Source organism: Sinocyclocheilus anshuiensis, unplaced genomic scaffold, assembly GCF_001515605.1.
Source record: "Sinocyclocheilus anshuiensis isolate Anshui unplaced genomic scaffold, SAMN03320099.WGS_v1.1 scaffold63, whole genome shotgun sequence".
NCBI classification, from domain to species: domain Eukaryota; kingdom Metazoa; phylum Chordata; class Actinopteri; order Cypriniformes; family Cyprinidae; genus Sinocyclocheilus; species Sinocyclocheilus anshuiensis.
Genome location: NW_015552625.1, coordinates 2,873,051 through 2,884,797, shown reverse-complemented (window position 1 = coordinate 2,884,797; position 11,747 = coordinate 2,873,051). Strand labels below are relative to the sequence as shown.

The 11,747-nt window shown below is 35.2% G+C and overlaps 2 protein-coding genes across 2 annotated transcripts in view; both read left to right on the top strand.

The window, feature by feature from the left end:
- Positions 1-5,492: 5,492 nt before the first annotated feature.
- Positions 5,493-7,793, top strand: LOC107666381 (coiled-coil-helix-coiled-coil-helix domain-containing protein 1-like). Its single transcript, XM_016457639.1, has 4 exons — positions 5,493-5,569; positions 5,672-5,820; positions 7,109-7,221; positions 7,552-7,793. The coding sequence occupies exons 2-4, from the start codon at positions 5,691-5,693 to the stop codon at positions 7,654-7,656; spliced, it is 348 nt and encodes a 115-aa protein (XP_016313125.1). The 5' UTR covers positions 5,493-5,569; positions 5,672-5,690; the 3' UTR covers positions 7,657-7,793.
- Positions 7,794-10,862: 3,069 nt separating this feature from the next.
- Positions 10,863-11,747, top strand: part of LOC107666551 (neurotrypsin) — a 22,481-nt gene continuing 21,596 nt past the window's right edge. Inside the window, exon 1 of the mRNA XM_016457948.1 lies at positions 10,863-11,144. Within this exon, the coding sequence (XP_016313434.1) occupies positions 11,079-11,144 (66 nt within the window). The 5' untranslated portion in view covers positions 10,863-11,078. The remainder of the gene's footprint in view (positions 11,145-11,747) is intronic.

The window sequence follows — 11,747 nt, the reverse complement described above, 5'->3', positions numbered from 1 at the left end:
CATTTTAATGTAAGCTCAGCCTGCAGTGCCATGACTTGCATGGGAATGCAATATTAGAATAGCAAGTATCATCAGCAGGGGGCAGCAACAATCATCAAAAATAGCAAATTAGCAGTCATTTAAAAGACACAAATCATAAAATCAAAATAAAATGTCACAAAATAGCACATCCAAGTCTAATAGTCTGCTACTCTGTACATTTATTTAGATGGCACGGTATTTTGATTTACAGTATACCATGATACTAAGCAATTACCATATCCATGGTGTATACAATGAATATGATACGTGTCCAAAATAACATGCTAGTTCCATGGTACTTTTGACACTAATAGTGTTATTAATTTACTTGTGAAAACCAAAAGAGCCTATGTTTATCTTTTATATAGAAATGTGTGGCTGTGTCTCAGTGTGTGCTTCGATTTAGACCAAAAAAGAGCTCACAGTCATTTCTTCAGTCATTTCCTTATAATGGTTTGTAGCAGCAGGTGGCAGTATGAGGCTGTCAATTTAGTCAACCCATTAGAGAAGAAAATTTCGCGTTTTGTTTGTAGGTCTAAAAAGAAGAGTGGACACATTTTTAATAGAATACTATAAAACAAAATTGCAGGTTGTCATGAAGGTGGCGCAAGTAGTTGCATGACAAGAGCCATTTAATTCTGGTATATTTGCTCATATGAGGCTTGTATTACAATGTCAATGATCATAAGAGTGATCACAGTCAGTTATATCCAGACTTACTGTGAATATAACCAGATTTAATATATTTGAATGTGCTTTAGTTTAAATGATATTTTTCACATTGTAAATAGCATGTTTTAAACATTATTTGTCACCATAATAACAAATTGTCACTAAAACATGCACAGATGAGACTCCAGGGCTTCATGATGATGGTATTCATGCACTCGAATATCATTAGTGTCAAAGGCCTCTACAGAAACATGTTTGGGCCCAGCGAATGATTTGATATTGCTTTTATAACAGCCTCTAACCCGAACCCAAACAGACAAAACATGACAGCAGAAAACAATCAGGGAGCTCACATCTGCTTAAACAATGGGTCTACTGACACTCTTACTGAGGCCTTTCCTGCTGATAAATCTGAGTCAGGAGATCAAGGGTTAGGGCAAAAAGTCAAATGTCACACTAAAAACATCCATTCTGACCCAAATGCACGAGTAGAGGAATTCAGTTCTTGTGTTGTTTAACCACTATTGGCCAGGGCTGCATTTCCCAAAAGCATCGTAAGCTTAAGTTGATCGTAGAACCTAAATTGATCGTAGCTCCATTGGTGACTCCATACGATGCTTTTGGGAAACGCAGCCCAGTTCAAAAAGAACACATCTCCATAAGACAGCATTGTCAACATTGAAAATATATAGGCTACACTACCATTCAAAGTTTGGGGTCATTAGAATTTTTCTTAAGAAATTAATACTTTTATTCAGCAAGGATGTATGAAATTGATTTAAAAGGACAGTGAAGACATTCATAATGTTACAAATAAAAAAAATTGAACTTTCAAACAATGTAACCAAAAATGTATCACTGTTGCCACAAAAATACTAATCAGCACAACTGTTTTCAACATTGATAATAATAATAATAAATGTTTCTTGAGCAGCAAATAAGGTGTGTTACAATGATTTCTAAAGGATCATGTGACTCTGAAGACTGCAGTAATGGATTTGTCTGCTAACAACATTTACACAAACTGATTCATTATGACAACACTTACCCACCAGACTATCATCATGGTAAATGTATTAAAACGATCATGTGAGAAGTGCAATTGAAGCCACCATGAAACAAATGAAACCCCAATCACAAAAGCTTGCTATTTATAAGATATTTGATGACAATATTAGTCACATTTATAGGTACTTTTGCTTCAAACTGCTTTGTTTTCTTACAGACAGTTCACTTAAGTCTTACATACATATTGAGAATATGCAACAGTAATCATTAAATAATTAATTAAAACAAATAAACTGTGCCAATCATTGATGCAATAGCCTTGCAATATACCGTAAAGGAACAAAGTCAAAAGATGCGGTATGGAGGTGAAGTAATTGCTCTACAGAATGCACTGTTGACCAGACAGACTTCATTAGCTAATGGATCTGCCTTGCATTAATCAATTCACAATTCCAGACAGTCCTCTGAGAGACCAGACTGTCTCTATTCTCCTTTCTGCTTCTCTCTCTATCTATTAAACACACACACACTCTTTTGTCCTATGCCATTACTGTCTATTCCCCATGGACAAAACCTTAATATCTTCTCACCCTCATATTGTCTCACAACGTCTGTCTACTGTACATGTGTGAAATTAACTTCATGGAATAACTGAATTAATTAATCTAACAGGGAAATGCATTTGCCAGAGAGACAGAGCTGAATTAAGACCTCAGAGATGCAAAACAATCCTCTGCTTTGGAGTAACACAAGAAAATTTGCACATCCAGTGTGTATTTACAGTACACATAATTTTCAGTATTTGTATAGTGTATGCGTGCATGTACTGTCCCTGAGCCTCTGAATGTCCTTGTTTGGCAGATGGGGTGTCATGGCTGAGTTCTGCAGGAGGTCTGGACTGAGAACTCCTGTGTCTGTGGCACGACATAATGTGCCATCTGAGAAAAAGGCCCACACCATGGCATCTCATCAAAAATTCATCATCTTCATACACTCAGGGGGCTTCTACTATCCCCAGGGAACATCTCCCATTATCATAACATTGAATATAAAAGACTGAATGAGAAGACTATATTTATGAGTTCCATTTGACTAAAATGAGTGGGGAGAAATATATCAAATCAGACGATATAAAAGTAAGAATTAACAGCAGGCTGGTGGAACCTCTCACATGAACTAAGAGAAATAAAAATCATTAATATAATATAATATAATATAATATAATATAATTAATATAATTAATATAATATAATATAATATAATATAATATAATATAATATAATATAATATAATATAATATAATATAATATAATATAATATAATATAATATAATATAATATAATATAATATAATATAATATAATATAATATAATATAATATAATATAATATAATATAATATAATATAATATAATATAATATAATATAATATAATATAATATAATATAATATAATATAATATAATATAATATAATATAATATAATATTAATAGCAGGCTGGTGGAACCTGTCACATTAACTTAGAAAAAATCAAATTAATCAGGAAATAATTAAGAGAAAGCAAGATAAAAGCATTATCAGACTTGTTTAGTAAACTATTGCAAGCGGGTCACAATTTTTTTTTTTATTCTATAAATCTGAAAATGATTATTTAACTTTGTTTCTTTCCTCTATGGACACATAAAGCTTAAGCCTTAAAGTCTGTTAATTCCTTTCCCCCTGACTGTAAATTATAGCGAGTTTAATGATATTATATTAAGCCTTCCATTCTTCCTCCACATCACGTTACACAGCTGCTGACAACCATCAAACGCATTCTAAAATTAGAGTGAGAGATTATTACTGAAATATATCCAAGAAACTTCAATAGCTTGATTCCCACAGTAACCTTAGCTATTCGTTTTCATATTATCACTGAATATAATCCAAGAGCAAATGTGTTGCATTGTCACCTACTATGACTCATATATAGGCTTGGATTAACCTATTATCACTTGAGCCATTCATACAAACTTGCTAATATGCTTTAACTAATGTAGTAGTCAAGATTTTTGGTGGGATCATGTGATGAAAGAGGGTCTCAAAGGAGATCTATCTGCATTCTTACAGGTTACAGGGTCGCCTTACAGAGCAGTAAGGTAGGGGAACAAATACTCAGCGCAACAATGAGGGAGGAGAATGTCATGACCTCGAGTTGGTCTGGTATGTTTGTGCAGCGTATGCAACTCATTGGGCAAGCACAGCTGACTAAAAAGAGAAAAAAATAAAGGCAAACATTTAAGTAAGAGGAAACATGGTTAAATTGAATGCTTAGCTGAGAAAAGTAGAGAGAGCTTCAAACAGAAACTTTCACTGATTCATGTGGTCACAGATTATCCTTTTAGGTTTATATGGGCCCCAATTGTACATTGAGGTATTCACAGATTAGATTTTACAAATGTATTTCATGGTGCAAAAATATACTAGACTCTTAGGGTCTAACCGACTAACTTTTTTTTGAAGCAATTAGATTAGAAAAGGGATTGTCCTAACAAAGCAAATGGCACTGAAGTCCTGATACAAACTTAACTATCAATACGTTCATAGTCCAATAGCCCTAGTTCTAAGAGGAAAAAAGCAGCTTTGTCAGGTTTGTTGAATGAAGCTTGAAATAAATAGTTTCGCGGAATGATTTATAATTGAGAGCTTGAGAGAAAACACAGTCTCTCCAAAAAGAAAAAAAAAACTTCCTTGGAAAAACTTTCTGTGCACACGCCATTGAATTTAGTCTAGTCAAGCAAACCGGAGCAGGAAAGGTCAGAGTTCAGGGAGGGGAAGTCTTTGTTTCTTAGGTATTGTCCATGTCAACATATTCTGCCGGCATGTGAAAAACTATACAGACAAAAAACACTGCGACTGAAATCGGAGCTACACTTACATGTACTCCGCTGCAATATGATTTATTTTATAAAATACTTAATATGTCATTTCCACAGTCCACATGTTGTGTTTTAACTTGCCTTTAGCTCATGATTTGTAATTTACCTCATAGTTGAACTTTGCTAATATGAAATCCTGAAATGGAATTACTTTACAAATTATAAACAGTCCTTTACATTCCAGGAACACTTCCCAAACTAAGCCTGTGCAAAAAATCAGTCAGTTTATGATCCCGATAGTTGTTCCAGCTGGCTGAAAACTCAAGGTAGCCCTGTTACAAACAAGCAGAGACAGAGTCAGAATACCAGAGCAGATATGAGGACAAGCTGCCATTTAATGGAATGCATGGACCAGTTGGAGTTCATCAAGGGGGGAAAAGACAGGTGAAAAATTATCAAAATTAATTTGTTAAAAAAAAACCACACAAATTTTGGCACCCTCACGGGACCCAGCTGTGTCTTAAGTGTGTAAACATGTCCTGAGTAAAACTTTTACTGGAAAACCTGCATCACCTAAAGGCATCCTGTCCTGATGTTTACAATTAAGCACATGTCTAGTTCTTGTTAAAAGTAAATTAGTTAATCCGTAAGTGTGTACTAGGTCTCAGCAAATTTCAGAATTTGAAGACTTGCTTTCTATTCAGTTGGAATTCAAATTATAGGTGAACCAGCCTTAGAAGCAACTGTGATTTGATCTAGATTTTACCACTTACCTGCATTTCCAGTGTAATTAGCCCTGAATTAGTGTATTAATAAAAATGGGTTTCCATAAAATGGCTCATAATATCTGAAGTACAATAATAACTGAACAAACTGTTTTATGTATATGAAGAGCCATGAAAAGGAGACACAACTCATGATACTTTTACGACAGTGTCAGCGGCGGTAACCATAACAACAGGTAGAGAACATTTTCCGACAGAAAATGGCGACTTACACATGAGGACGTGCAGTAAGAAGTACTCGGCAATGACATTTAAGTCATTACGTATGTTATATTATTAGGCTCCGTTTCACTCCTATTCTGGATTGAATGTTTGTGCCGTCTCGGTAGGAGACATTATAGAAAGGCGATGAGTAGATCTGTGATTCAAGAGAAGGTTGCTAAACTCTTAAGCAGACAGAATGGAAAACCCGTACTGAGACCCATCAAACCTCTGGCACTTAAGAATGAAGTCGCCAGCCGCAGGCTGAAGAAAGGAGGTTAGGAATTTTTCGATTTAAAATGTATGTGTACAAAAACTGTTCGGTGTCAGTTAGTTTCTTGGCCTCTTCTACTGGCCTGCTTTAGATCGAAACTGTTACAGAATTTACCTTAAGTTTTTTTTTTATTAATTCACTATTATACTGTTAACTATTTATTCGATGTGTTGAATGTATGTAATATTTTATGCACATTTGTGAAATATTACGTATAACATTTGTCAATACAGCGTAAAGGTCCCCTGTTTAGCCTTTAAAAGCCTGACGTTTAAAATAGTAATACTTATTTAAACGGAAAAGTTTATTGGACATTTATACAGAATATAAAACAAAATCTAAAAAATTGCCTGTTTCATATTTGATACATCAGGCTTTTGTGGCCCAAGTAGTATGATATAGTAAGTGAGGCTGTAGCGCACATTCGAGAAGGGAAAAAATACCTCGGTTTTATTCAAAGCTCCAAGCTGAGCAATTACATATAATCTGGTGTAGTTGTTATTATTTATATGGCCAAAAAGAAAGACTAAATGTGATAGCTTATAAAGAAAATCACTGAGGTTGATTATGATCAAAGCTCAGTAGTTTTAATTGTGGGGGAAAAATATATATAATGCAATGCAATACATTGATGCTGGAGCGATGTACAAATACATCTTCAGTCCAATAAATGTTCTTGAAATATTAATAACAAGATAAAAGTAACATTACATGTAGTTTAAATAAGCTGTTAAAGATTTCACAGCAAAATTATGTGTACCAGTACCTGAAATCAGACATTTTTAGAATTAGAAAAAGGCCGTTTACTTGCTAACATCAGGCATGTATTAGATTGTGTAGAAGGTTTTCCATCAGTTTTGATCTTGTTTAGATAATTTAGAGGCCTTAGAAATTCATATACTTGTATCTAATATGATACGAAAGGCTTTATATGGTTGGTTAAACATTGTGCTTGCTAGAAAACAATCTCAGATTTACATCTAACTACAATTTTAATGTCAACCAAAGTCAGTTGTAGTTCAATTTGAAAAAAATATTTTTTTAAGCATGAAGATACATTTAGCACTTATACTTTCATTAAAAGTACCGTGATGCCACTCAGTCTTCCTTTTAAAAGTAACTGATTGGCTAAACTAAAATTATATGCATGCACTAAATTAGTTTTGCTTTTCTAAATGGGACTGGAAATACAAGTGATGGTGATTTGCTTTTTAAGGCAACATCGAAAGCCTGTTGTAATGCATTGTTTTGCTAAACCCTTACGTGGTGATACACACACTCTTTGTTACAGAGGCCACCTGTGTAACGGAAATGTCATTACTTCTGGCTTGCTGGAAACAGAATGACTTCAACAACTCCGTCTGCTCTAAAGAAGTCTCAGTCTTCTACAGATGTGTTGAAAAGGTAACTTAGGAACAGCCTATTCATAGCTGACAGCAATTTAACATCCTTAATTAACATGGTTTTGATAATTACATGGGAATGTAATGAACAACCAGATTTTCTCTGCCATTTCCTGATTATGGCGAACACACTTCCCACTTTGCAATGCAGTTTCCTGCTAGAGCTTTCTTCTTTTTTTTTACCTCCCTCATCTGTTGTTTCCGTGTTTATGGCATCTTCACGCATCTAGTGAGATCAAGAACTTGAAAGCTAATTGACTTATATTAAAGCCTTTGAATTGGAATAAATTCAACAATATTTAACATTGTTTCCTAATTTCACTTGTTGCAGGCGCAGAACATGGCCAAAGGAAAGCAGGGAACTCAGGGTCGACTTTTGCCTAAAGAAGCCAACACCTTATTAAAACGATTTCCCAACCTCAGCAGTGAGATCTAGGACCAGTAACGCAGATTAGTCAAAGAATGGACACTTTTATTATCTGAGCTCTATTAGATGGGTACTTTAGTCTGAGTGTATGACTGGGCCGGGCAGTTGATGAGAACGGGGTGTGGAAAGGTTTTAAAAAAAAAAAACGCAATGAAGCTGTCACTGGGACTCAAACCCTGCCAAAAGGATGTAAGCGGGTGCTCACAAAGCAAATGAACTGCATTCGCAAGGTTTTGAAGGCACTTTTGGTGATTACTACATTACTGCACTCCTGTAGGTCATCTCATCAGAGCAGTACAAAGGAGCAAACACTGGTTCCTTCACACGCTTAAAGGGATAGTTCACCCAAAAATGAAAATCTGTCACCGTTTACTCATCTTCATGTCCTCTTTTGTGTTCAACAGACGAAAGAAGTCGTACAGGTTTGTAATGACGTGAGGGTGAGTAAATGATGATAGACTTTTCAGTTTTGGGTGAAGTGTCCCATTTAGTCATTTGTGTTATTGATGTTTGACTATACCATTGTTACTTCTCAGAAAATCTGAATGTTATCATATTGGTTTTTGGTATTACTTTTTGAAGTCTCCCCTGCATAACTGAGCTGTGATCTGTAAAACCCAGCAGTTTATTTCTTTTACACGTTTTCTTCCTGTTTCGGGCTGTGTTCACAATGTAATTAGTCTCAGCCATTTTCAATTATCAGAAAACGGAGATCAAGGGAGAAGTACTCAGTGCCGGATCATGTTACATGCCAGAACACAGTGTATTGAATTTGACCATGAGAGCTCTGCAATGAAGATCTAAATAACTCATTATTAAACATATTAACTTGCAAACAATTCACTTTCTGTTCAGATGTTATTTTTCATGTTTTGTTTGATTTGTGTGAATTGTTGTTAAACATTGTGACCATGAATTAGTTTAGTTCCCTTTGGCCATCCTGGGATGATAACACAGCCCACCATTTCCTTAGGCTGATTATCTACAGTTGTCTGCAGCATAATGTGTTTAGACCCCAAAGGAAATGCTGTCTGCTGTAAGTCTAAACTTTGCTCAATCACAACACAACATTGAAGTAACAATGAACAGCCAAAAATAGTTTAGGATAAGACTAAAAGAGCTACAGCAATGAAGGCAGTAAGGTGCAACCATGTCAATGCCTTCCAGATTTAATTTAAAATACTTTGTGACTGCAGTGATGACCTTTGACATCAACCTGTTATATTTACTAGGCTTTTGATGTTATATACAGTAAACCATTCCAGTCTCCATTTCCTTAAGCATGTATATACCAGATTAACACCCCAGAACAGGGTGTGGATGAATGCCAATGCAGCCGCACCTCTGGGCATCAGATAAGAGAAAGCATATTTTTTTTATAGCTCCTTGATGCCTGATAAAACATGGTTGTTTTGATCAAATCTACAAATTCTTACATTTTAAGTATGACATAAGCTTTGAGAATGACTTAAAGAGCAAATCCATCTTTTTGCAAGATTAAAAAACATGTTATTTCTCTTAATGTGTGAAAACCAACTAAATTTTAGACACTGATACTATATATAAATTAAGTATAGGAGAATTATGTTTATCATATGAATAACGTGTAGTTGTGCTCAGGTCAAAAGGAGGCTTTGATCTTTTATTAAATTATGAGTAAGTGATTCAGGTATTGTTAACTTCTATTGAAGATGTATGAATGGTGAACAATGTGGAATGAGGTGTATTCATGTGTCTGTGTACACAGGTGAACAATGCAAGACAAGGTGAGCTCAACCACCTGTGTATTTAGGATCTTGTTTTTCAATGTGATATTCATAAAACCCAAGACATTTAAAAGATTGGCCAAGTGGTTAATAATATCCACCTTATCAACACATGCCCTTTGTCCTATGTTAGGGAGTTTTGGAAAAGAACTGGAATTCCTTGTCTGTTTTATATTTGCCATGTGACCGCAAAAGGTCTGTGTTTTCTGTTTTTAAGCTTTAGGCGCATTTTTTGGGTGTGCCGCACAAGGGTCTTGAGTTATTCAAAAAAAAAATTTCATGCAGATAATAACTTGATTTTTTTTAATGGATATGTTTTATATTTCTGATCTAAAATAGGTCCTGTACAACACACTCTCATTTCTATTTGTGACTATTGTTAACTATTTGCAAATTGGTGGCTACAGTCTCTCTCTCTTTTTTCTTTCTATGATCTGCTTATGCCCCATTGATGGTTAAGTTTAGGGGTAGAACTTAATGTTTAGGCATACTTTTTTTCCTTAAAGATTGTATGTTTCTGTACAAATTGCATCGTACAAAATTGTTTGACAGTTGTAAAGAAACTGAAGTAGTGACTGATCTTTTCTTTCTTATTGTGATGTATTCTTTCAGATTATCCGAAAAAAAAAAGTAGGATGAGGACTTGGTTCAATTCATAATTTGTTAATTGGATTTTGGGCATTGCAAAAGTGGAGGCAGGTGAGCAGGGGCGGGGTTTAAGCAGACAAAATGATTAGAGAAGTCCTGCATATGCCATCAGAGAGACATCTGTCGTTTTCACCAGAAAGTCCAGTTATGATACTTTCATGTCAAAAAAAGAAATAAACATGATGAATTACAATAATAGCTCACAAGAATTATAGCATGCATTTTGAAGGGTGAATTTTCATTCTATATCAACTTATGTGCTGTTTTAACATTTTTACATTTATTTTATGCATGCATGCTTGTCATAGGTGATAATAACTATTAAGAATGATGCCAATTACAAACTTTGGGCAAAGTTGTTTGGCCTAATATTTCAATGCTATTTTATTCACTAAATTAGCAGTTAAGCAGTTTTCTATTCTTTACTCTATTTAATTAATCGTCCGCCAAATAAAAGTAGGAAACATTTGTTGGCTTTTTATAAACTAGTTTGATTTTTTTAGCCTACTAGTACGAATGACGATGCTCACATTCACTATAGGCATAAGTGTATGGCTATTTTCTTAATAACTAGTGAAACTGCAGAAGATAGTCACTGTTGGATTTCTAATTAAAACCAAGGGCTAGTAACATAACAGATGCTAGTTCATTTAAAGGAATAATTGCTAAAACGGCTTGCCATAAGGGGCCAACCTCTCCGCACCGTGATCCATAGGCTAGATGTTTATGTCTTATAATCATCTGTAACGTGTACTGTGGTGAAGGCTGCTGGAGCGGCGTCTCTTCACAGTGAACATAAACCTCAGCCAGACTTCAACATGGGAGGGGTGTCAGTCGTGTCGTTGGACTTTTAGAAGTTTACATGATGTTGTTTTGTTCTGTCTCATTATTTTCGTTGTTTCTTCTTCCGTACATACATTTGTAAACATTTTGAAGCGGGAAGGCGTACACTTTTCCCTGTGTGCCCGCGGACAGCGATGATGGGACAGTTGTGCTGGATGTATAGTCAGTGACAGGATGGATATCAGCGGGATCCTCTCTATTGCTGCTGTCCTTCGTTTCTCTATCGGTGTCTACGGCGAGGTATGTAAACGCAGTTTTTTGCTTTATTGATATGAGTTCCTAGTCAGCTAACAAACAGTCAGTCTAGCTGTAATTTATCCTGAAAAAATGACCGAGAACTCCTGACGTGATTCTGGGGTTTTAGTAGACAGGAGTTCAGACGGCGGCAAAAAAAGCTGGTTTATAGGCTAAATGTGACAAAAAAATATATTTTTCCCCAACTGTACTGGGCTATAAAATGGCACAGTAGGCTACATTTTTCTTCTTCTAAATGAGTAGTTAGAATGGAAGTCGACACGGAAATGAATTATGATCGCGCATGTTATGACCCTTTGACGCTTTCACTTACTGTGTGTGACATTAACGCTTTGTATCACGTGAAAGTGTGTGGTAATTGTTACAGTTGCCATTATCTTGTACAGTCATTGTTAATTTTTGTGGCGTACTTTGCCCCGAATACATTTCAGCTCTTTAAAGGATCTAAATAATAATGAGACAATGAGAGCTGTGCATATGCATATTTACATGTCCCTTATGAATCTGTTTTTATTTATTATATCTCTTATTGAAAAAAAAAAAAAAAAATTTAAACCGCCCAAATTTGGTTTCTGGTTTTGGCTGGTT

Excerpts from the sequence above, each read along its gene's own strand:
- LOC107666381 (XM_016457639.1), top strand. The coding sequence starts at position 5,691 with ATGAGTAGATCTGTGATTCAAGAGAAGGTTGCTAAACTCTTAAGCAGA. Across the intron at positions 5,821-7,108 it reads CCGCAGGCTGAAGAAAGGAG|AGGCCACCTGTGTAACGGAA; the intron begins GTTAGGAATTTT and ends TCTTTGTTACAG. Across the intron at positions 7,222-7,551 it reads TCTACAGATGTGTTGAAAAG|GCGCAGAACATGGCCAAAGG; the intron begins GTAACTTAGGAA and ends CACTTGTTGCAG.